General features: G+C 57.3%; 1 protein-coding gene across 2 annotated transcripts in view; it reads right to left on the minus strand.

Annotated features, from left to right (window-relative positions):
* RAB11FIP4 (RAB11 family interacting protein 4) overlaps positions 1–24,872 on the minus strand; it is a 120,875-nt gene extending 96,003 nt beyond the window's left edge. For both annotated transcript variants that reach the window (XR_005531761.1, XM_039252352.1), the window contains exon 1: positions 24,714–24,872. Coding sequence is in view for 1 of the 2 variants with exons in the window: in XM_039252352.1 (XP_039108283.1) it covers positions 24,714–24,872 (159 nt within the window). In the remaining variant the exon portion in view is untranslated. The remainder of the gene's footprint in view (positions 1–24,713) is intronic.
* Between the last annotated feature and the right edge of the window lie 1,067 nt (positions 24,873–25,939).

Here is a 25,939-nt window from a genome sequence, read left to right on the forward strand (position 1 = left end):
GCTCGAACCCACGAACCGCGAGATCATGACCCAAGCGAAAGTCGGACGCTTAACCGACTAAGCCACCCAGGTGCCCCACACATGGATAGATTTCAAATGCGTGATGCTGAGTAAAAAAAAAAAAGCCAGTCTCTAAAGGCTACCAGCTAAGATTCCACTGGAAAAGGAAAAGTTATAATACAGAGACCAGATCAGTGGTTACCAAGGGTAAGGGGGGGGGGGGAAGAGTGTGAATACAGAGGCAGCCGGAGAGAATGTGGGGGGTGAGTTGTTCTATACCTCAATGTGTGGTGCTTATTGGAATCTATGCATAGGTTTAAAAAAGTTAATTTTTACTGTATGGACATTTTATTTTTATTTATTATTTATTATTTATTTATTTATTTATTTATTTATTTATTTATTTATTTATTCTGAGAGAGAGAGAGACAGTGTGAGCAGGGGAGGGTCAGAGAGAGAGGGAGATACAGAATCTGAAACAGGCTCCAGGCTCTGAGCTGTCAGCACAGAGCCCGACGTGGGGCTCAAACTCCCGAACCATGAGATCATGACCTGAGCCGAAGTCGGACGCTTCACTGACTGAGCCACCCGGGCGCCCCTGTATGGAAGTTTTTTAAAGTTCTCACTCAAGGACACCACACAAACTGGGATAGCTGATGTTTCTTGGAAAATCAGATTTGCCGCCCCCCCCCCCCCCCCAACTATATTGCCCCACTGCTACAATGGGCTGCAGTGCTTTAGACAGACAGGTGCTCTGCTCCCCAGTTCACCATGGTAACCCCCGAGCCCCAGGTTCTGCACCACTGTCCTATTTGCCCCACCCAGGCGGCTCCCTGTGAGCATCCGAGTGTGAAGTCCTGCTACCCTGGGCAGAAACAAAGCTGGGCTGGGCTCCTGAAGATTCTATACCTGCAGAGAGAGTTCCGGTCCAGTCTGGGGTAGTGCGGGGTTAAACTCCCTAGTATAAAAAAGCAGCTGCAATGGAAGACAGGCTGGTAAAGAAGGGAGGCAGTGGGCACCTGGGTGGCTCAGTGGGTTGAGCATCTGGCTGTTGATTTTGGCTGAGGTCATGATCTCACGGGTTCGTTAGACTGAGCCCTGGGTTGGGCTCTGCACTGACAGCCCGGAGCCTGCTTGGGATTCTCTCTCTTCCTCTCTTTCTGCCCCTTCCACACTCACGCTCTCTCTCTCTCTCAAAGTAAATGATGAAAAAAATGACAAAATTTTTTTAAAAAGAAGGGGGGGTCATAGAGACAGGGGGCCCTACAAGGATAGAGGCAAGACTACCCGGACAGTCTTCTGCCGGAAGGGGGGTGGCGGGGGAGGGCATGGCAGGCAGCAGAGGCAGGGGAGGGAGACAGGGATCCAGATGAGGCCAGCGGTTTGGGGTGACTGGAGGCAAGGCGGGGAGGGCGTGTAGGAAGGGGAGATGTCATCAAGCCAGGAGGCCGCAGAGGGAAAGGACAGCATCTGGAAGCCCCGCGGAGGCGGCTGCACTTGGTCCCGAGGTCGGGGTGGCAGATGTGAAGGCACTAAAGGGAGCAGATAGCAAGTAGGGCTCGCAGCTGAGTGCTGAGGAGGCGTCAGGGGCTATTTTGAGCACTTCACAGTCTCACTTCTCCCCGTCGCCCCAGGAGCGCTGTGGGAGAGCCAATCCAGAGGCCACAGCAGGTGAGGGTGTAGTCCAACTCCCCAGTGGCTCCTGGGCACTCCCTCCGCCCCCCTAGGGGGCTCCTGCCCATCTCCACTCCCCGCCCGCTGCCCCCTTCCCCACAGGGCCTCAGGGCAACGTGCTTGTTTATCCACTTCCCCAAGCAGCCCAGCTGCCTGATGTCAGGGCGCACAATGCAGCCCTGTATTCTGGAACCCCCACCCCCCAGCCCTGAGGGACAAAGGGCACAGAGGTGGAGGGGAAGGCAGCGGCTGGCCCTCTGCATTAACTCTTGGGAGGAGAGGGGAGGGAAGTCAGGCCAGAGCTGCTGCAGAACCTGCTGGAAACAGACAGGAGGGAGGGGTTCCGAAGTGGGTCCTGCCGGTCCCCGCACCCCAGGCCACCCGTGCTCTCTGAAGAGCAGTCCCGTTCCATCGTTCAGATTGGCCACAGGGGCGTGGGAAGGACTCAGGAGCCGGGGCTCAGGGCGAGCTTCACCGTTTGTGGCCCCCAGGGCAGAAAAAGGAAAATTGTGCTCCAAAATTATTCTGAATTTCCCAGACGGTGACCACAGAGCTTCAAACGTGGTGTGACTGCATGGCGTGCCAATAAAGTCGGCTTTGCCCGGGCTTCCGAAGCACTGCGGGGTGACCTTGCGCAAGGAATGCTCTCTCCCTGGGCCTCGGTTTCCACACACGCTCACAGGACTACTGTGACGATCAAATGAGCCAATGGCGGAATAAAGGACACTGTGGAGTGTAGGGGCTAGGAAGTGTTCCGTGCAAAAAGTGCACAGAGAGAAACGTGAGAATGAGCCTCCCAGCCGTGGGGAGGCCGCAGGGATCGGGGTGATAAAGCAGGGTGGGCTCCAAGCCCCTTTGTGAGTCTCAGGGAGGCTGTGCTCTCCCCGCCCTCAGTCCGGTCCCGGCTCTGGGGTGGTCCTGGGGAGCTCCTCCCCTCTCTGGGCCTCAGTTTCCATAGCTGGAAAATGAAGGCGTTACATGATATTAACATGGCAGGTCTCTTCCAGCTCTGGAGCCCGTGTGATTGTAATGTTCGCCCCAGACGTCTGGGAGGGCTTGGGGTTGGCAGGGAGGGAGAGAAGGGAACCAGACAGAGCAGTAGATGGGCATGAACGGCTGGGAGGCCGGCCTCCGGCCAAGCCGGCTTCACCAAGGACCGGGGAAATAAATGGTTCAGGGACCCTGGAGTGTGGCCCTGGTGAATCGCTCAACCTCTCCGAGCCTTTTACGTCCTCTCTCCTATAAAGTCAAGAAAAGGTGACAAGGAACAAAGCAGATCCCGTCGTTGGCCACCACGCTGCCCCTCCCTTCTCCTCCCCCGTGTTGGGCAGCCCAGATGCCCACCTCCTGTTTGACCAGGTGCCTCAGGGGAGCCTCAACCCCAGAGCAAGCGCCCTGATTGGGCGAAGTCAGCCAGGTGGCTCATCCCCTTGCCAGTGATTGGCTTAGGCAAGAAGCGTGTTATACCTTTCTGGCCAATGAGACACGAGAAAACCAAGGCGCTTCTGGGAGGGGCTTTCCCTGATGATACGATATGGATGCTATGGATGGGGCATCGCTGCTAAGGGAGTGCTCCCTGGAGGGCAGACACCAGACACCGGTTGGGATTACACGGGGGAAGCTGAATGTTAGGGGTCTGGGTCCTGTATGAGGCCCCTGAGCCCCAGAAGGGAACACCCCTGGAGCTGGCGCGTGATGAGAAAGAAGACATCAAGCCATATGCACTGGTTCTTGGTCTCAGAGCCTCCCTTGACTCATGAGGGAGCCTTCCTCAAGGGGCTGCAGGTGTAAACGGCGGGAGTGGGAGGGTGGCTGTGAGAGCGAAGGTGCACGGTGCGCAACGGATGCACGCGGGAGCAGATCTGGCCAGGACGGCCAGGCGACAGGAGGGGCCAGGCACGTGGTTCCCAGGCCTGCCCTCCTGGGCTGGAAATGCCTTCCTCAGTGAGAGCCCCCCAGCATGTCCCAGTGTCACCAGGCAGGCCCGGCCTGCCCTGCTGCTGACCGGAACCCCTCAGGCCACCCAAGACGGCTTTGTGTGATGTGTGAATAGGAATGAAAGGGGAAGAAGCCTGGGTGGTCTGTGAGGTAGACTGACCTCTCCCTCTATTCCTCCATCTGGCCGTTCCTTCTGCATATGTTTCCTCAGACCCCGTCCTGCGGGGAGACAGGCAAGTTCTCAGGAAGCTCTCGGGGAGGGGCCAGATGTCTCATTGTGTTTTTGAGTGAAGCAAAAGTGGCCCAGGGAACAGCAGAAAGGGGTGTAGATGACTGTCACCACGGCCACATGCTCAGGGGCCGTATGATGTCACTCTTGACTCTAGACATGGACAGAGCTAGGTTCACACCCCACTTCCCACTTTTACCCGCTGTGTGACCAAGGGTAACTGTATTCAGCTTCTCTGATCAATATCCTCTGCCTCGTGGGGTGGTGGGATTTAAAGAGAAAGACGCGGACGCGGGCCTGGAACCTGGCACAGAGCGACCCCCGGATAAAGTGAGTGCTTTCATAGGCAGCCTCGGCCGGGAGGCCGGCCACCAAGCTGTTGACACAGGTTATCTCTGTGTGCCAGCACAACCGATCCTTTTCCCTCTTCTTTCCACCTTTCTAGGTGGGGACATTTAAAAAAAAAAAAAAAAAGGTTGGATCATTTTTAAATCAGTGGGGAAAAAACAGTAGAGCTCTCTTTATTCTTAAAAAAAAAAAAAAAAAAAAAGACCCCCAGGATGGGGGGTAGAGAAGACAGAATCCACCATAATACAACCTCCAGGAGGTCTGCCCCAACCCTCGGTGGGGGGAGCCCAGAGGGTGTGTGGGGGGTGCTATGCGGATGTGGAGCTAGTGTGAGCAGAGGCAGACAGTGGGGGGGGGGGACAGAGCAGGCAAGGCCAGGCTCCGGAGGACCCCGAAGGGCTTGGGAACCGCCAGCTGCTCCGTGTGGCGGGAGGGCAGGGGGAGGACAGATGTGGGGGCCCAAACAGGGAGGGGACCCAGCGGGCCTTCCCCTCCGGTGGATGGGGGTTTCAGGAGGGGCCCCAGGGAGCCGGTCTGGGAAGCTGTCCAAGCTCAGAGTGCGCGGTGGAGGGAGACGGGAGACTGGCGGCGAGGACGTGGAGGTCCAGAGGAGGCGGCTGTGGGGACCCGGGGCTGCGAGGGAGAAGGAAGAGACGGGCCAGGGAAGGGCTTATAGGCTGCTGGTGGGGCCTGCTTGATTTGAGCCACAGGGAGGGAGGTGAAGCTGAGTGGGCAGTGGGGACCGTCCCCGGGCAGATACCCAGGAAGGGCAGTGCAGGGTGAGGGGGTCAGGGGACAACCACCCCTCTAGGTCCCCAGGGCTCTCAGACACAGGTACCTCCCTGGCCAAGCCTGGTGGCTGCCAAGAAAAGGTTCCCCTCCATTCGTTCTAACCAATGACGTCAACTTCTCTCCAAGGATGACGGTGGCAGTTCTGTCGCCTCCCCAGGGTAGCAGATGTAGGGAGGTGGTCTAGCTCGGGGGAAGGGGACAGCCACCTGGCTGAGCACAGGAAGGGTGTGGCTTGAGGGCTCCAGGGACCAGGACTCAGAGACTGTCCGGCCGAAGACCCCCAGGGGCACCCTCTCTCGGTAGCCCGGCCAGCCCAGGGCCCCAGTGCCCACGCACGCGGTCAGGTCCTGGTACCAGCCGTGCTGTGAAGAAAAGGAAGAGGAAACGCAGAGCCGTTTACCCCGTGGGACGGGCGCCCCTGGGCTTCTGACCGGCCTGATCGAGCACCTCGGAATTCTGCAGGCCCGTGAAGCACTGAGGGCATCCAAATGAGATGCAGATGGGGATCTGTTAGGGGTGGGGCAGGGCCTGCGTTTCTAACCAGCTGCGGGGCCCTTGGGGTCACTCTGGACTAATGACAGGTGACCTCTAAGGACCCTTCCAGGATTCTGAAGCAGGGGTCCAAGAGGAGCCCAATTTGTGCACACCACTTGGAGCCCTGGGGTGCCAGGCTAGGAAGGAAAATTCATAGGTGGGCCAACCCTCCCTAATGTGTGTGTGGGGGGGGGGTTGGGCAAGGCTGCGGCCAGCCCTGGTGGAAGTTTCCTGGCTACGAAGGCAGGGAGCTCACCCCGCAAGGGGAGGGGTGTCTGTCCTGGGGCACTGCTTTGGGGTTCGGGGGAGGCAAGCTGCTCAAAGCCCTGGGGGGGTTGCCCCGTGCATCCGCCAGTGGCCTGACCTCTGCATCAGGCCTTGGGGTGGCCTCTTTGATCCTCACGGTTCTGGTAGGTGCTGCCCCCTTCTAGGGCTCTGGGTGGCTTGGGGCCCATTATTTAATATCAAATGGGAATGCTTGCTCATCGCAGGGGAGTGTGGGCCTGCTGGAGTTGGGACCCTCCCCCCCCCCCCCCCCACCGGGCTCCCTCCCAGGCTGTGGCCCTTGTCTCATCTGTCCCACCCCGCTGCCCTTCCCAGCTGCCCCAGCTCCTGGTTCTGTGAGTCCCCTATCGCGCCGGACCTCAGCCCAGGCCGCCCTCCCCCAGATGCCGACCCATCAACTAAACGCAAACTGGAGCCGCCAGCCCTCTGATCCCCAGAAAGCAGAGTTAACCCGAGCATCTTTAGGCCTTCCTGCGGGCTGGGGCTTAGCTACGTGCAACAAAGCAAACGAGGTGGCTCCAGCCAGAAATCCCAACGTTGCTGCTGTCAGTGCAACAGAAGGTGGCAAACGAGGATCAGTAGTTGTGGAAACCTCGTTAGAGAATTTCTAGATGAAGGAGAGAAGCAAGCATCACCGCAAACCTTACCATGAGATCCTGGGCGGCCCCCAAACTCTCGGAACCTCAGTGTTTCGGTCTGTGAAATGGGGTGAGCAACATACCCACTTCATACCGTCCCTCTGGGGACCGAAGGAGATTATGGATTTGAGCGCGCTGCACAGAGCAGGCCTTTGGTACCGGAGCCCCGCCAGCCTCAGTTCCCCTTCGGGAACCATGCTCCCTCCCTCTTGCTGGCAGAAGTCACGCGGACGCCCCCGGTGGCTGCGGAGGAGAGTGATGTCCTGCCTCCCAGTAGGTCCCCTAGCAGAAACCTCGGAAAGATCTCAGAGATGACAGTTAAGACGTCGTAGGTCAGGCTCAGGTCCATATCCAGATGCCAAGAGCTCAGAGCTGTGAAAGCGTGAGCACGTGACCCCATCTCTCTTACCGAGGGGGCCAACTGTGGTCTGCCTGTGGTGCCAGTGGGGACAGAAGAGATTAATGTGGCCCAGCCCTTCTCATCCCTTGTCCCGGTGAGGTTGGCAGGATGGGAGATAGGGCCCCAGGCTCACCGAGGAAGCAAATGGGCCCTCGAGAGGCCGCGCCTTTGCCCAAGGTCCCCAGGAAGGCCCTTCACAGAGAGCGTTGAGATGTCCCACGAGCAGAGGGTTCTGAGGTCAGCAAGCTGGAGACATGCTGGGCGCGTGTCAAACCTTTTCACTGGAGCCCCTGCTGGACTACGGGGAGGGATAAGCAGGTGCCTTTCCCAGCTTGCCTGACCACACACCTGACCCCGGCAGGATCGGGATTCTTCGGATTCAGGGTGGGACCCCCGCCGTGGACACTGCCACCGTCAGCTTGTTTTTCACAGGATGTTAAATGGGCTGTTTCCCCAGCCAAGTGGAACGTGGGAGAGAGGAAGGCTGGCAGTGCCTGCGGGCACCCCCAGAGAACGAAGAGACCTCCGTGTACTCACCCTATTCCCCACAGCCGGTTCTTGGGGTGCAGCCCCCAGCACTGCCTGCACTCACGCAGGGAGGGGAGACACTTGCTGGGGCCTCCCTGGGTCCTGCTGGAACCCAGAAGCTTCCGGGGTGGAGGAGAAGCTCAGGGGGGCGTGATGGGCATGAGCGGCTGCCACATCTGGGCTTCCTTGCCCCCCACCTCCTCCCTGCTGCACACCCCTTCTGCCCTGAAGGGGGCCCTGCACTCCCAGGGGCTGGCCCCAAGCAGAGCACTGCGGTTAGATCGTAGGGCCCGCAGGTTGAATCCACTGCCTTGAGGGGCTCTCTGCAGAGGCAAATCTCTTTTCCAGGCAGCACAGCAGTGAAACGCAGAGGCAGGGGGGCTCATACGTGATGTGCACCCTTGTTCATAGTGTATACTTCTCCCCCTGCCTAAGTGGATTGGAGCCCTGGGCTGTGGGGAGGGGGCGGCCAATTGGCGAGGGTTCCTGGCACTGTTCTGGGAGCCCCTGGGAAGTAGGGCTGTGGCACCTGCTTTACCCTCGCGCCTGCGCTTGAAGGAGCGGCCCTGGCCTCTTTTACTAGACCAGGAAGCAGGCTCAGGAGCATCAGGGACTGGGAGGGGATCTCCTGGCATTCTCAGCTGGGGCCTGCATGGCCTCTGGGCGGAGGCACCTGGACGGTCCCAACCTGTCTGCGGAGTCTGGGGTCCAGCGGGGACCCTGGCACCTGCATTTGCAAAGGCCTCCCTGGAGAGCCTGGTGATGAGGCCCAGGAGGAGAATCCTGCTTGAGTGGCTGGTGACCTCACACAGCCAGGGGCACTGGGCCCGGGGGGCTTTGGACTCTGAGCCTGGCACCTGCCCCCTGAGGCTGAGAGGAGGATGGTTAGGTGGCTGTGGGGAGAATATTCCAGCAGCCGTGGAAGCAGGGGTGACAGCAAAGCCCGGACAGGCTCAGCTCACTGCGGCCACACCCTCTCCTGGCTGGCTCCTAGCTGGGCTGAGCTTCCTGGAGTAACGGTAATAACGATGACAACGATTCATGACAGGTGACACTTATGGGCAGTGACTATGAGCAGGGCATGCACGAAGTAACTCATCTACGCTTCGCAAGCGGAGGAAGGAGCTTCTATTACGGTACCCATTTCACAGATGAGGATGCTGAGGCACAGAGTAAGGACTTGCTAGGAAGCGGTGGAACCAGAATTCAAGTTTCAAGAGCCCACACTCCTTCCTGCCATGTGGTACCATCTTTCCAGTCCCCTCGTGTATCTGCGGTGGCAGGTGAGCAGTGAGCTGTGCTCACGTGTCTCTCCATAATCATCATCATCGACAACCTAAGGCCACACACATGGGGGCTGGGGGGCGGCAGCAGGCTAGACCCAGTGCCACACTTCCTCTTCTAAACGTCCCTACAGCTCCGGAGGGTCCATGAAAACACCTTCCCCGTATAAAGGGCTTAGGATGCACCGGACGCTGTGCTAAGAACTTCACCTCATTCTCTTATTCCACCGTCAAGAACAGCATCATCGTTTCACAGGTGAGGCTCAAAGATGTACAGAGACTCAGCCCAGGCCACCGAGAGTTGACCTCTGACCTATCCAGTCCCAGAGCCTGGGTCCTCGACCCCAAAGCCCTCAGCCCCCAAACTTCATCAGGCAGCCGACAGACGAAGAGACGGATTTGCTTACCGATCGTGCAACCTCAGGGTGGAGCTCAGTAGGAGCCCGGGTGCCCGGGTTCTGGGCTAGTCCCCCTTGCGCTTGGTTTATTCACCCACTCAGATGTTTAAGTAACATTTCCTGTGCCCTTGGTCCGTGCCCCAGCCAGACAGGGTGCTGGGGGCAGAGCGGTGCTGGGGGCAGAGCAGCGCACGACCCCAGCTGCCGTCCTTACGGGCCTGTTTGCCCGGGAGATGCAGAAGTACACACTCCTCCCTAGCAGGCTGGGGATGGCGAGCCCCGGGTGGACAGAGGCTGGGTGGCCCTGCGGTCTGCTGTCTGTCTCTGTTCAGTGCCGCCTGCCCCTCACCTGGCAGGTGCACCCTGACTTTCCTTTGGGGGAACTCTACCCCTCCTAGCTGGTTTGGGGCTAGCCTCTGGGGATGGGCACCTGATCAGGCCCCCCCAGTCAGACTCCCCCTCCCAGGCATAGTCTTTGCATCAACGGGGAAAAAAGCAAACACCACGAACACCTTTCAGAGAGCGAGGAAAATGGGACTGGGAGGGCGTGGCCTTTATTAACCTGTTAACGATCATAAACCTAACCTCAAGTGCCTACATCCTACGTAATGGCAGTGATGGACAATCGGCCCATTTAACAGAGCAATAAGGGGGCGCCTGGGTGGCTCAGTCGGTTGAGCGTCTGACTTCGCCTCAGGTCATGATCTCACGGTTCGTGGGTTCGAGCCCTGCTGACAGCTCAGAGCCTGGAGCCTGCTTCAGATTCTGTGTTTCCTTCCCCTTACTCCTCCCCTACTCACGCTGTCTCTCTCTCTCTCCTAGAAATAAAGTATTTTAAAAAAAAAAAAAAAAAAAAAAGAAAAGAAAAGAAAAGGATAGTGGGGTCTTGCCCCTGCTAGCCCCACCGACCCTTTTAGTCACTGGCTCCACCAACGAGTCCGAGACCAGAGCAGGGTGCAGGGAGTAATCTCAGCCCCCGCCCCCCGCCGCTTCCGGCTGCCCGAGCCCAGCTCTGTAGGGGTCTGTGGGCAGCAAGTTAGTTTCAGCCTGTCCATCCCTGCTGTGCCGCTTCTGCCTGGGTTTTCCCGCCTTTCAAGGCTGGAGTCCCACACTGACCCACAGCCTCGACACCAGGTACCTCTTGCCAGCCCCCCTTCCCTCTCAGTTAGACCCCCTCCCACAGCAACAGCGGCTTGGGGGACGCCTTTTGGGACACTGTCTGTGAGAGCGTCAGGGCGCTGCAGCCCAGGCACCTACCAGCCTGTCTTCCTGAGCTTGCGGCGGGGCCACACGGTCAACATCCCAGCATGCCTCACTCCCAAGCCCTCCTAAGTCGCAGCAATGTCCCAGGCCCTGATTCACCTAGTTCTAGAAATGCCAAGCCTCCCAGCTAAGGAGGAAAGGTAATTGGACTCATAAATATAAGAAAGGGAGACATAATAAAATTATTACTTTCTGAAGAGGACATGATTGCTTACCTAGAAAATCCAAAGAAACCAACCAGAAAATTACCAGAAGTAATAAATGAGCACATACCAATGGTGACTTATGAGATAAATTTACAAAAATCAATCGCATTCTATATGCTAGTGACATGCAGTTAAAAAAAAATCAATGGAGAAAATGCATTTCATTCTCAGTAGTAACAAGACACATTAAATATTAAACATTAATTTAGCCTAATTGTAAGACATTTATTTTCCATGTTAATATTTTTCTTCTGTTGGCAAAACTAAACATACAGTAAAGATGGCTAACTTAGTACATTTAAGGCAATGCCAAAGAAAGACCTTGGAAATATGTCATCCACTTTAAAAATCTACAATGAAGAATCAGAGAGCGTTTTTTAAAGGTAATGATGGCTAATGTCCCTATTTTAAAATGTTTTATGCCAACTCACCAACATTTTACGCTGCATTAAAAAACAAAACAAAGGGGGCACCTGGGTGGCTTAGTTGGTGAAGTGTCCGACTTCGGCTCAGGTCATGGTCTCACGGTTCATGGTTTCGAGCCCCGCATCGAGCTCTGTGCTGATGGCTAGCTCAGAGCCTGGAGCCAGTTTCGGATTCTGTGTCTCTCTCTCTCTCTCTGACCCTCTCCTACCTGTGCTGTCTCTCTCTCTCTCTCTCTCTCTCTCTCAGAAATAAATAAAAACATTAAAAAATTTTTAAAAGACCCACAAAGATAGCTCTGAGCATCAAAATTAAGAATGATGGCAATGGACTATAACACACTGGAAAGAAAAGAATCCTTGAGTACACAGTGATACTCAGAAATGGGGGTGAAGAAAAGATCTTTACCGAACAACACTGCATTGCTAGAAGGAATGACAGAATTGGGGGGAAAAAGGTCACCATTTTGCAACCAGCTATGTAAGGTATGCAAGGAGCATCTGTGGGTGCTAAAGCCATTGTGTGAAAAGCTGTGGGAAAACCAAATACTTACCCTGTCTCAAAGCACCCCCTCCCAGCTTGCTTATTAATTATAAAGGGAAAAACATACATTATATTGACGGGATCAGGCAGGCAGGGCTTTAACCAAGTGATTCAATTCAATATCACCAATAAAGGGACAAACCGATGTGCCTTATGTGATGCTCTGAGAAGTCCACGCGGTCACCTCTCCTTGCCAAAAACACAAGGAAACAATCAGACATATCTAGATTATGGGACAGCTGGCCTGGACATGAAAGAAAATGTTGATGTTACGAAAGCCAAAAAAAACCCCCCAAAAAGCCCCCCAAACCCAAAACCAAACAACAACAACAACAACAAAAACAAACAGAGTGAGTTCTCATTTCAAGGAGATGAAAGAGGCACAGGCCAAACGGGATGCAATATGTGATCCCTGATTGGATCCTGGATCAAAAGAGAAAGCAGCTAGGAAGGACAGTTTGAGAACAACGGCGGGAATGTGACTACAGACTGAATCTTAGATGCAGCCGTTGAGTTAATATTAAGTCTTAGGTGTGGTGATGACACTTGTTTAGGTGGGAGACTGTCCTTGTCCCTTACACCACACTCTGAAGTGTTTTGGGAGGACCCTTCAAGCCGTCATCACTTAGTTAAAATGCTCCCGCAAGGGGCGCCTGGGTGGCTCAGTCGGTTAAGCGTCCGACTTCGGCTCAGGTCATGATCTCATAGTTGGTGAGTTCGAGCCTTACGTCAGGTTCTGTGCTGACAGCTCAGAGCCTGGAGCCTGTTTCAGATTCTGTGTCTCCCTCTCTCTCACCCTCCCCTGCTCACACTCTTTCTCTGCCTCTCAAAAATGAATAAATGTTAAAAAAAAATTTTTTTTAAAAAAGCTCCTGCAAAACAAAACAACACTAAAGGAGATAAATTATAGATGAACAGACAGATATTCACGGATAGAGTCAAAGAAAGAGCAATGTGGCAAAAGGGGAGCCGTTGGTGAATCTAGGAAGGGTATATCTGGGTGTTCATCGTATTGTTTAACTTTTCCTTCTGAACATAAAGGGTAAGAAAAAAAAGGAAAAACTAATGGAATTCAGTTCTAGTTTAGAAAGAAATTAAATATATTAATAGAACTGAATGTTGGACGAACTCTGTAATAAATTCCAAGTGGATAAAAGCTAAATATTGTTACAAATTGGGGGAATTTGGAAACAAAACAACTTATTCTTGCTAGAGATGGGAAGTGAGTTCCTAACTTCTGTTGGAAGAATTTCCTCTGTCCTTCAAGGTCCGTCTAGCTGGACTAAGGATCAGATTAACAGGGGGCGCCTGGGTGGCTCAGGCATATGGGCGTCCAACTTCGGCTCAGGTCATGATCTCGCAGTTTGAGTTTGAGCCCCAGAACGGGCTCTGTGCTGACGGCTCAGAGCCTGGAGCCTGCTTTGGATTCTGTGTCTTCCTTTCTCTCTCCCTCTCCCCTGCTTGCACCGTCTCTCAAAAATAAACAAAGAAACAATTTTTTAAAAAAAAGATCAGATTAACAGGAGAACAATCAAAGTTCATTTCATACTTATGGGAAATCCACATAGACACGGAAATTCCAAAGACGGTCAGGCAAAATGAGGTATACACAGCATTCTGAACTGAGGAAAGGCAGTAGGGGTCTGGGACTTGAGAGGGAAGAAATGAAATTCACAGGAAGATGAAAAAGAGTAAATGTTTGGTAAACAGATTTTACCATGTCCTCAGAGACACTGGGACATAAAGGACTCTGATCAAAGTGTCTCCCATACCCCGTTCAGGTCATGTAGTTATCTATGATGATAGATAGAGCTGGTCCCACATCTAAATTCTTTTTAGGCACTAAAGGGGGAGGTGAAGAGCTTCTCCTGAGTCTCCTGGGTTTTGACTGCTTTTGAACTCAAAATAATCTTCATGCCAAAGTAGCCCACGTTGGGGCAGCCTGCCCGTGGCTCCTACACTACTAAGAGAATGATAATTATGATTAGAAATAATGAAGATCTAATATAATTGAAAAAAGAAATATTCAAAATGGAGGAAAAGTTTCAAGTGACAGGATGTGATGAAAGAATACAAAAAGGCAACAGAGCCAGAAAAAAAAGTGACAAATGATTTTGAAAAAATATAAAGAACCAATTTCAAAAATAAAGATCAAAACCTCAGTTCCTCTTGATTAGAGCTCGGAAGAGATGGACACAACACTTTGTGTGGAAGGAAATGCGAAGAGTAAACAGCAATATGAGGGGATGAATGGGTGGCTCAATCAGCTAAGTGTCTGACGTTTGATTCTGGCTCAGGTCATGATCTCACGGGTTCGTCAGTTTGAGCCTCGCATTGGGCTCTGCGCTGACAGCGCGGAGCCTGCCTGGGATTCTCTCTCTCTGCCTCTCTCTGTTCCTCCCCTTCTCACACACTCTCCGAGAATAAATAAACTTCTAAAAGAAGGAGAAGAAACAGCAACGTGGGGCAAATGCAAACTCTTATCAGTGATCAAAAATGAAAACGAAACAAATTTGAAATACTATTATGTATTACACATCCGCGTCTCCCACACTGGCAGGAACGGATTTAAAATAATACCGCTGGGGGCGCCTGGGTGGCTTAGTCGGTTAAGCGTCCGACTTTCGCTTGGGTCATGATCTCGCAGTTCGTGGGTTCGAGCCCCGCGTCGGGCTCTGTGCTGACTGCCAGCTCAGAGCCTGGAGCCTGTTTCAGTCTGTGACTCCCTCTCTCTCTGACCCTCCCCTGCTCATGCTGTCTCTATCTCTCTCCTAGAAATAAATAAAACATTAAAAAAAATTAAAAAAATAAAATAAAATAATACCGTTGTCGGGATGTGGCGAAACAGGCACCCTCATGCCTTGGGCAACTCATATCAGAGGCGGGGGTGGGGGTGGGGGGTGGGGGGGAGGGCATTGACAGGGGGAAACTGACGACCAGATGATGGATGGCCCCACAAGCCCAGATGAGTGGGCAGGCAGGCTCCTGACTCCGCCCACTGAGTGTCCGGGACATGAGCAGAGGCCTCCCGGAGCTACCCACTCAAGGGCAGGGCTTTGAGAAGCCCTGGGCAGAGGCACAGAGAACAGGGCCCAGGCAGCCTGGGACGCTGGGGGCTGTCACCATCTCTGAGGGAGGTCAGCGCAGGGTGGAGTGCAGGTGGGCCGCTGAGGGGGAAGGCCCCGGTCTCCTCCCTCAAGCACCTCCCCCCCCCCCTGGGGCATCATCTGGGAGAACTGTTCCCCTTAGGCTCCACCCTTCCCCCCACCGGCTCAGGGCCTGGGTCCTGCAGAGGCTGCTGGGGCCCAGGAGCTGACCAGCCAGCCCAGGTACCCCCTCCACAGGTGTGCCAGGCTCGGTGAGCTGCGCGGGGCGGACGGAAGTCTGTGGAAACGTTCATAGTGGCTGGTGGGAGGGCCAATCCTGGGACCAGGATTAGGCAGAGAGGTGACAGGGATCCGTCTGGGACTCGGGGCCAGGACGTAGCGTTAGGTGGAAAGGGGCCAATCGGGGCATATGCACTGGTCGCATGTGGGTCACCGCTCAAAGGACACAATGCGGATGTGAAGGTATAAAAATACAGTTTGGTGCTAGTGAGCCCTCTTGTCTAAAGCAGTTTAAATGTCCTCTGCCCAATAAAGTTGCTATAAATCTTTGGAACTTTTTTGTCTTTAAAAGAAAAGGCAGCTGTCCTGGGAGGGATTCCTCAAGAGCCACACGAGCTGTGCAGGTGGCGAGCTGGCCTCGGGCCCCATCACCCAGCCACCTAAGGGGGGTCACATGACACGCATGATATGACGGTCTCTCCTGTTTATCGCGCACGACTGTGAAGTCCAACAGACAGTGCGGAAGCCGCCCTCTGACCCTGCACTTCTCTCCACCACCTCCCCCACTTCCCTCCCGCCCCCGGACTGGGGCAGTGGCCTCCTGATGCCCCCCTTGCCTTCACCCCCATGCTACTGCCAGGCGGGTACGTCCAAAGCCCAACAGAGCTGCGTTATCGCTCTGCTTCAGCCTTTTCAACATTTCATCCAGACGCCTGCACGAGAAAGTCTACCCTGCCCTCTCCATCTGGCCTCCCCTGCCCGTCAGCTCAGTCCCTGTCCCACCTGCTGTCCGCCCCCCGCAGTGGGCCACTCCTCCGGCACAGTCGTCCTTCCCTTCTGCGCTGGCTGACCCTGTTCAAGACTCACCCCATCACCCCTGGGAGGTTTCCCCGCCTCCAGGCAGAGGGAAGCTCCCATCTTCACACCGAGCGCACCTGGCCAGGGCTCCGGCGCCGCCCTTTGCACAGAGGTCAGCCATGAACACCCCCAGGCCCCCCCAGCCCCCCAGGAGTGAGCCGCTCAGGGAAGGAAGCAAGCCTATCCTAATCACCTGTATGCCCTCTGGCCCCCAACCTGACATACAGCAGGTGCTCAAAAAGGCCCCTGAAAGAATGAAAATGGACAGCCCACCCAGAAAACGGAGACCTAGTAGTAACGGTGACACTAACAAACGTGTATGACACTTAACCTAATATTCTCTCTGCCTTTCAGGTGAGACTGAGGCACTGAGGGGTTAGGTAACTTCGAGTCCCCAGCTAAACGGTGGCAGTCACCTTCTCAGACCCCATCTGCCTGATGCAAGCCGGCCTGGCCTGACCTGGGATGCTGGGGGAGGTGGAGGCACGGGGAGCGAAAGGAGGTCAAGACTGGCTGGGGCGCCGCGGCCTTCGTGGCTGGGAAGGGACCCAGTGTGGGCCAACAAGATGACGGAGCCTGGAGAACGGGGGCAGGGTGCTGGCAGGGCCTCCTGGCTGTGTGTGTGTGTGTGTGTGTGTTGCCCGGCAGGAAACCCACGCGAAGCAGTGGAGATGCGTGTGATGCGTGTGTGTGTGTGTGTGTGTGTGTGTGTGTGTGTGTGTGTATGTGTGTGTTGCCCGGCAGGAAACCCACGCGAAGCAGTGGAGATGCGTCATCTGTGGCGCGGTTGCAAGTGGCCTCCGTCTGCCCTGGAACTCTGCTCCTGTAGCCACCTGCCCTTCCTCTCGAGGACGGTGTGGCCTGCAGGGCCCCTCCGGGGCTCCTGGCTGTGTCCCTGTTGCCCTGAAGATGACAACCCTACTTCTAATTACGGCTCCAGCCAGGCGCTGTTCTGCCCGCTGAACCCGGGCCACCTCAAGCTTAGAGACACCGGAAGAGGGGCATGTGGGTGGCTCAGTCTGTAAAGCGTCCGACTTCGGCTCAGGTCATGATCTCATGGTTCGTGGGTCATGATCTCACGGTTCGTGGGTTCGAGCCCCGCATCGGGCTCTGTGCTGACGGCTCAGAGCCTGGAGTTTGTTTCAGATTTAGTGTCTCCCTCTCTCTCTGACCCTCCCCTGCTCACGCACGCGTGCTCTCTCTCTCTCTCTCAGAAATAAATAAAACATTTAAAAAACATTTTAATAAAAAAAGAAACACCAGAAGCAGCCTCAGAATGGAGGTTTCTCCAACATCAAGTTTCCGAAGCTCAGATGTGATCATTCTCCCTCCTCTCCTGACCCTGGAAGAGCCTGGAAGGGGCCCCCGAACTGTCCCAGCTCCTTCACTTACTGGGGGACCCTGGACAAATCACTCCACCTCGCCGGTTCTCTGGGTTGTTTCCAGGACGAAACAGAACAAGAACTGTAAGGGCAGAGGCACCAATCATTTCTTCATGCCCTCTGTCCACGGAAAGCCACTAGCGGCTGCGGGGGACGGTGTGGCCACTGCACGAGGGAGGCCCGTGCCTGGGAAAGCACGAGGCAGAGGCAGGCGGTCAGGGGTGCACGGTTAGGACTGGGAGCGGCCGGGATGCCACAAGATCACGGTCACGGTGGCCTGAAGAAATGATGCCAAGAGGCACCATGTCCTTATGTATTATCTCCTGCTCTCAGCGCACACACTCCCACACATAGGGGTTCCGACCCCTTTTTACAGATAAGGAAACAGGTCCATGTAAGCATCATAATAAGCACCTCTGAAATAATGGAGGCTTTCCCTCGTTAGAGTGAGGCCTCGGGCCTCGCCAGACCCAGCGGCCCCATGGGAAGTGCGAAATGAAAGCGAGCGGACTCCCAGGAGGGAGGCCCGGGGCTGGGGTGCCGCCGTCCACCCACGACTGTCTAGCTCCTGAGCCCGACGCGGGGCTCAAACTCACGAACTGTGAGATCCTGACCTGAGCCAAAGTCAGACGCTTAACCGACTGAGCCACCCAGGCGGCCCTGCATCTGGCTTTTAAAGCGGGCGGGATCACACCTTACACAGATTCTCTGTTTCTCCCTCATATAAACTTCTGTGCTGTGGGCCGTGAGGCAGAAGGGCTGAGGCAGAAGAGGGAGGAAGTCAAGGGTCCGCCCGTCAGAGCCGGGCTGAGGCGCATTCCTTGGCCTCGTGCACCGGCTGGCACACCTCTCGGCGTGGATGCCGGGCGCATCTCAGGTTTCACAGGCTAACGCACCTCCTGACTCCTTGCCCCACCGGCCTCCCGCCGCGGTCTTCCCCATCCAGCACATTCTCCAAATTCCCTCCTCGTCTCACACCCTACTTCGAGGGGGCTCGGCCGTCCAAACACAGCCACGCGTCCACTATCGCTGCCCTGCTCTGTGCCTCGGCACCTCCCCCCGGGATGAAGTCACAGCCTGCCCGTCCCCTGCCCGTGGGCTCCCTGCTTCCCCCTGCCCATCCCCCTTGACTCCCTCTTGCCTCAGAGGCCACTTGCTGTGTCCCCAACCACCGGGCCTCTCCTGCCGAGGCCTGCCGCTGCCTGGGTCAGTCACCCCCAGACACCTGCAAGGTGCAGACAGTCCCCCACGTCATTCCAGCCCCTGCCTACATGCCCTCCTGGGTCAGAAGTCCTGCTAAGGGCAAAAATCGTCTTCTGGCTTTATGTCGGTGCTTTGTTCCTTCCTCGTACCTACTACCACCCGTTAGTAACTTTTATTCCTTTGCCTGTGTCCTTCCTGCCGCCAGGCCACCCCGGGCTCCCGGTGCCTGGGCGAGTTGGGGCGTACGGTAGGCGTGCAAGATGTTAACGGAGAACAAAACATTTTTTTTCTAAATCCTGGAAACATATATTAAGACAACTCCCACATGCAAAAGGTATTTCCATCGAGCCTACTCTACAAAAACACCAGGGCCTTCACCCGGCCGCGTGCGTGCGTGCGGGGAGGGAGCGGTTAGGGCGCGCATGGCATTCGGTGTTTCCAGGTCAGCAGGCATTTCCTCCCCCATCCCTCCCTGCTCTGGCTCGCGCAGCTCTAACTCATTCCCAGCCAGCTGTCAGCCTCCCCCCTGCACTGGTGAGACCACTCAGGGCCTGGGGAGGAGCAGGGGCCCCTGCACAGGGGACAGAGGAGCCCCCTTACACACCCACTCCGCGGTCGGGCAGGAACCTCCGTCACCAGGAACGTACAAATGGACCCGTAAGGGCGGGCGATTTGGCCTGCACCGCACCGCACGGGGTGGGGCTGGGGGCGGTCACCAGCCCCAGATCTGCACTGCCCTCCGAGGCAGGGGTGACCAGCACAGATAGAAGGAGGACTGCTGCCTCGATCCTCCGCCCCGCACCCATCAGGTGCCTGGGATCCCCTCCCGGCCCCACCAGCCCCGGGGAGGCGCGTAGGACCCCTCAGCCACAGGCAAAGTGTGGCTGCCTCCGCCCACCCTCCACGCCCGCCACCTCCTCCCTCCTTCCTCGCCTAGTCGGTTGTCTTCCTGGAGCTGAGGAAAGGTCCCGGGCCTCGGAGTTGGGGTCAGCTCTGAAACCCACTCTGCCTGCCCTGGCTGGTAACCCTGCGCCCTACGACACCCACCTTCCCAGGGACAGCCCGGATTCTCCGCCCACTGAGATGGCGCTGATTGTGTTCCCCCACCCAGCCCTCCACGTGGTGGCACCGACCACACCCACCGGCCCCCGCGTCCTCCACCACCTAGAGCTTTCTTCTTCTCTAGAACCCAGTATCTTGGGGAAGACGCTACACCCAGAGATGCTGGCCACCGGGATGCAGGCCACAGCAAGCGTGTCTGGCGAGACAGACCAGTGTCCGTGGGCTTTCTTCACCCGGCCCTCCTCCCAGCACAGCCAACTGTGGTGCAGGCACCTCCCAGAAGCCCGAGGGTGCTGTGGGCCCGAGGGTGCTGCGTGCTGTGCGCCGGCCCCGGCCCCAGAGCTGGGGACGCTGTGCTCACCCCCAACGCCTGAGGGACCACAGCCTCCAGGGTGTGCCCAGTGGGGGCGGAAGTGCAGGAAAGAGGAGGTCTCTCTGTCCCACTCCTGCTCTGCTCCCCCCTCACGGGCCACAGGCACCCCCAGCTTTTCTTCGAGGCTCGGAGGACCCGGGCCCTCCTTCTGCTTTGTGGGTTCAGTCACCTGCAGCGTGTCCCCAGCCGGGCGGGGCACAAAGAGGGGCCTGGTTGTCAACAGAGCTTGCACCACCCAGGTTTGCAGGCCTTCTGGGCCCCTGCCAGGTCTGCCCCCCGCCCCTACCCAAGTCTGGTCCCTCTTCCTCCCTGACGGCGTGTCACAGTCACAGTCCCCTGCCAGACGCAGCCTCTCTCTCAAACACACATGCCATCTTGCTGCCTGGCTCTCCCCACTGTCCACGGGGAGCGGCTGAGCCTTTCCTGACCCGGCTCCTCGCCTCCTATCACTTCCCCGCCTCCCACGCTCTAGCCATCGGTGTGGGGGACACGGATGCTTCTGGCCAATCCCCTCTCCGGGGCAGACCCCGGCTTGAGTTCACGGTTCCCCTGCCCCTGGCAGCCCACCCCAGGGCTGGCTCCTGGTTAGCCTCGCCCTGTGCCAGCACCCCAAGCCCTCTGCCGGCTCAGACAATCGGGCAGCATCGGCATCTCCCTTGTGAGTGCAGAGGGGACATGGGGACTTGGGGGAACCCGGCTGGGACCCTTATTTCATCTCCTGCCCAGTACGAAGAAGGAGGCATCATGTCCCAATTCTTCTGGGCGTATCTGGGGCAAACGCAAAGAAAGGGGAAATTAGCGACTAGTCCTGGTTGGCTACAGCTGAGTTACCTCCCCCAGATGATTAACGACACCCTTTTAGACGTGGGAGTGGCCCCCCATTCCCAGCGGGAAGGACAGGCCCACTGCGCAGAGGGGACGGTGCTGTGTTAACAGACGGCAGAGATGCCACTCAGCTGCTTTTGTCGCCGAGTTTTCTAGCAAGGATGGTCTCCAAACTGGAAAAAGGAGAGGAATGTACGACAGGGAGGGTGGCCCATCTCTGGTGGCTTTTGAGGTCTTCTGTCCTCGGACTGCTGATAGGGCGCAAGGACTGGCAGATCCGAGCGGGACGAGGAGGGTGGGCTGAGAGCGCCACAGGCTGGTCCCAGACCTTGACCTCAACCCCAGGGAGCTCCAGAACGGCCTCTCAACGGCGCTTGCAGGTGTTTCAAAAATAATCATGACAACAGCAGCCGCGGAGGCAACCCTGAAGAGTGGTCCTACTCGGTGCAGATCCCAGGCCAAGCACTTCGCATATATTAGCTGGCTCAACCTCCACGATAACCAAATGGAATGGGGACTGTTATCATCCCCACTTTATGGATGAGTAAACAGAGGCTCAGAAAGGACACAGTCCCACGTATGCTGAGTTGGGACAGTGGCATTCTCCCCCCATCTTTGCAGTCCTTAAAAGGGCAGTCTTGGCGTTTCAATGACGGGTACTTGTGTGTTTACCCAAGGTTCTTGTCTTCTCTCTCCTACTCTGATTCCTAAATCAATAAATCCGGGGGATGTCAGAGGCCAGCCTAATTTATACATAACATCGCCACCAACTCCCATGCATACTTCATTCAGACTTCCTTAGGTTTTGCCTAATGTCCTATTCTTGTTCCAGGATCCCATCTGCCTCACATTTAGCTGTCGCGTCTGCTCAGGCTCTGCTTGGCTGTGACGGTTTCTCAGGCTCTCCTCGGTTTTGATGACCTTGGCAGCCTTAAGGAATACTAATCAGGTGTCATGCAGAATGCCCTGCAGTTGGGGATCTGTCTGATACTTCACTCACGACTAGACTGGGGTTGTAGGATTGGGGAGGGAGACCACAGGTGTAAAGCACCTCTTAGCACATCGCATCAAGGGTATGCACTGTCTATGTGACTTATCGCGGTTGGTGTTGACCTTGATCATGCGGCTGAGGCAGTGCTAGTCAGGCTTCTCTGCTGAAAAGTTATGCCTTTAGAAGGCAGTCACTGTGCACGTCTGACACTTCTTTCGAGGGGTGAGGAGTCAGGCTCTACCTGCTTGGTGGCAAATCATCTACGTAAATTATTTGAATTTCTTCTGTATGGAAAATTTTCCTACTAACTTATTCATTCATTCAAGCATTTATATTAGTATGGCCTCATGGATATTTTCCTTTACACCTTGCAACCTAGTGTATTTGGATTAGTGCAAAGGATTCTGGCATTCCCCGGTGTTCTGGAGGGATTGGCAAAACGTGGGTAACCAGCTCTGAGAGGTTCACTGAGCCCCATATTTAATGAACAACAGCTGTCCACCCTAGGGCGCTAGTGGGTTGGGAAATGAAGGTTTCCACCCGGGTTTTGAACAAATGAAACAGAAACTGTCCAAGCACACAGAATTTCGAAGGGATCTCTAACCGTGGAGAAGTGACTTTCCTCCACTGTCCTGTGTAGCGAGCAGAATGTTTGTCTGTGGGTCTCAATCAACAATGCAGTGTGAGCAGACGGCCCCTACTAGGCCCTGTCCGTGGTCCTGCCCTGTGTTTACAGTCAGCCTGTGGATTCAGACCTAAAGCACCTGCCTCTCTAACGCTGCAGGTAGCATGGCGGTAGCGGGCCCAATAACAGGCTTTGAGTCGAGAAATTATTGACACAGACCCGAGGCCTGGTCTCGACGACAAACCAGGATTATTAAAAATTTGTTTTAAAAAAGGAATTGCATTCGAGTGGAGAGACCTAAGGGTCACAACATCTGATGCACGCACAATTCTAGAGAGGAAGCTGGTTTAAACAAAGCAGCAAAATGGGCATTTTGGGGCCAAACAGAGAAATGCGCATGAGGTCTGCATATTAAGCGAGATGAAAGTTTACTGAAGCAGAAAGTGCTGATCATCTGCTAGGGGAAAAAATCAGGTTAAAAAACAGAATGCACAGCACGCTCTCATTTTATGGCGGAAATACATATGCTTATAAGTATAAGCATATGCTTATACGTATAAGCATAGAGACAGTTCTGGAAGGATGTAACCAAGGTGTCAGTGGCACTGCCTGGGAGATGGGAACATAATGCCCATATTTCTAACTTCCTACACTGCATAGAAACCGCTTCTCTACTAAGATTATGCTGTAAAAAGAAAGAAGTCACTGACCCTTTTCCAGGACTGAGGGGAATCCTGGGGGTCTGGGTGGCCAGAAACTTAATATGAATGGAGGGTGTGGTGCACCTTGCACGAGGCAGCCTCCTAGGGGGCTCCTGACCCAGGGCCTCTGCATTATTACTAGGAAAACTGAGTCACGCAAATTTGTGGATGGCAGCTCAGGGCCATAAGGCGGAGATCTGGCCCCTGCCAGGTCATATGGAAATGGCTGCGCGTTCGACCTGGAGACGTGAAGACAGGAAGGACTAGACGGGAAGCAGTGAAGGGGCCAGGAGTGTTCTTTTCAAATATTTAAAGGCTGCCGCACAGAAGAGCGACCGTGTGAGTCCCTGTGCAGAACCGAGATGACTAATTGACAAGCGGGTTTGGCTCTAACAGGGCAGGAGGGGGAGGGTTCCAACAGGAGCAGCTGTCCAGCTCGGGGGGTAAGGGGGCGACGCGTGCTGGCGGCTCAGGGGGCCTCCTGCACAGAACTGCTGGCAGAACCTCTGGAACTCCAGGCTCGAGCAGAGCCAGGCAGGGGCTTCTCCCTGTAGCCTGTGTTCCGGGGAGGTGTGCAGGGGCTCTCCCCAAGCTGAGCGGCCACTTGGCCCGCCTCGGAAGCAGCCGGAGGCAGCCGCTGGAGAGGGTGAGGGGCTTGGCCGGCCTTTGGGGAAGGGGAAGGAGCCTGATGGCTGCAGGAAACCCGGACTGCGACAAGAAGCACAGCGCGAGCTTCCTCGGATGGGGTAGCGGAGTCCTCAACTTGATACCTGCCTCATCCTCTGCCACCTACTGCTCCCAGGTCCCGGCCATGCCCAGGTGCCATGGAGAACTGGTTATCTCTCATCTCCCCCTTGCCAGGTGACAGCGAGGCACGGGTCCAACCTAACCGAGTCCCGGCTTCGCCCATGTTCTGGAATGCTAGGCACCAGGTGCCCGAGGAACAGAATGCCAGCCAGTGCCCATCGGATGCCCTCAGTGCCCATGCTCCCCAACGCAGAACCTGAGGCCTTAGGTGGCCTTGGAAACTCAGGGCTTCCGCTCCCGGGAGAAAACCCTGAGCACGACAGAGTGGCCAGTAACACGGGAACCGGGGTGCTCCCCCGCGGGGTGGGTGCCCTGCCCTCCCTCCCAGACACAGTCACCGGTCCCTGTGGCCGTGCAATGAGGGGACGGGGCATTTCTCGCTATTCCTCGGGCCACCCCACTGGCAACAGCCACCCGCTGGTTCTCGCCCCGCTCGCAACCAACAGAACCCCTGCTTTCCCCCCACACACGCGGGCCTCCACGGGAGACGCCGCAAGCGTGGCTCCCGCGGGCCTGCCGCAGCTACCACAGCCCGCTGCCAGCCAGGCCTGCCCTTCGGAGCCCGAACGACGGGGTCACCGGGTGTCATCCTCCTGCGTGCGAGGCGGGGGGTGGGGGGGTGCAGCCGGGCTGCAGCGCGCTCCCAGGTGGCCCGTCTACCCCCTGGCTGGGCCAGCGGGGCGCACCCCCCCCCCCACGCGTCCTGGAATTCCGTCCCCACAGACCCGGGCCGGCTCTGTCTCCGCAGGGAGAGGGATGCAGGGCGGGGGTCCCGAGGCCGGGTTCGGCCAGCTCCTTCCCCCTAAGTGGGTTTTCGCACGGATCCGAGGGCCCCGCACTGCGGGGGAGGGAAGGTGGGCAGGGAAGGCACCCTGGGCGTGCCGCGTGACGCTCGCCGCCGCGGGCGCTGCGGGGAGGGTGGGGGAAAGCTGGGGTCCGGCCGGGCAGGGGGAGGGGGAGACCGGGAGGGGGGTGTGTGTGGGAGCCCCGCTCGGGCGGTGGGGGAAGGGGCTGGCGCCGGCGGGGCCCCTCCCGGGCAGGTGGCGGGGGTGGGGACCCGGGGACGCGGCGCCCTTACCTCCTCGCCCTGGCCGAAGCGCAGCCCCAGCGCCGCGACGCGCTCCACGCGCAGGAAGCCGTCGGGGTCGCGGCCGCACACCTCGAACACCTCGCGCAGGCGGCGCACGGAGCGCAGCAGAGCCGCGGGGGCGCCCGCCCAGCCCGCGCCGCCCGCCATCCGGCCGGCCCCGCGGCTAGCCCGAGCCCCGCGCCGCCCGCCGCGGCCGCCGCAGCCCGCCCCGCGCCGCCGCCGCCATCGCCGCCGCCGCGCGCCCTCCGGGCCGCCAGCCCGCGCGCCTCTGCGACGCGCAGCCTCCGCCCGGCGGCGGCCGAGCCGTGTCAGCGGCGGCGCCGCAGCCCCGCGCTCCGGGCGGGCGGGGAGGGGCGGCGGCGGCGCGGAGGCTGCAGACAAAAGGAGCCGCGCTCCTCCGGGGCGGGCCGCACCCCCACCCTCCCCCACCTCCCCGCCGACTCGGGTTCCCTCTGCCCCCCACCCCTACCCCCGCCCCCGCCCCCGAAAACCGGAGCGGGGCGCTCGGCCGGGGCCCGGAAACTCGCAGCTGCCCGAAGGCCCCGCCCCTAAGAGAAGGCCGGCGGGAGGCCCCGCGCCCCCCGCCCCGCCTGCGCCCCCCGGCCCGCCCCGCCGCCCGCCGGCCCCCCGCCGTCCGCGCCCTGCGCGCGTCCCCGGCAGGACCCGGCGCTCTGCGGGTGCCAGGTGTTTCCTCCTAGCGTGTTCGATCAGTACACTCCTCCGAAGCTGAGAACCAGAGAGGCTGAACTGCTTACCCTGGGCCACACAGCTTGTGAGAGGAAGGGCTAAGATTTGTATCCCGTCCGGGTCTGGAGGCGCCTAGACTGGCTACTCCGGACCTCTGGAACAGTTTCCAGGCTTTGGACCACGCGGTCCTCCCCAGCCGCGCTTGTGGGGCCTGCTGGGAGTAGGACACCGAGACGAAGAGCAGGCAACAGAGCTCCCGCCCGAATAGGCGCCCAGCGACAGGGGAGGGGGAGAGAGGGCCTGGGCCAGGCAGGAGGAAGGAGAAGCAAGCAACCAGGTTTGCAGACACAAAACGCCTCAGGGGAGTTCCTTCCCTTCCCTTGGGTTCCCTTGCTCACCCCTCTCTGGCAGCCCTGGGTGTCCAAGCTCAGAGGCCGGGACAGAACCCCAGAGCCGGCCTTGGCCTCCAGGCCTGGACCTCAGCCTCCTCCCGGGAGTGCTCAGCCTCCACCGGGGCTCCTCGTGAT

Source organism: Hyaena hyaena, unplaced genomic scaffold (genome assembly GCF_003009895.1).
Source record: "Hyaena hyaena isolate Hyena2069 unplaced genomic scaffold, ASM300989v1 scaffold_10, whole genome shotgun sequence".
NCBI lineage: Eukaryota > Metazoa > Chordata > Mammalia > Carnivora > Hyaenidae > Hyaena > Hyaena hyaena.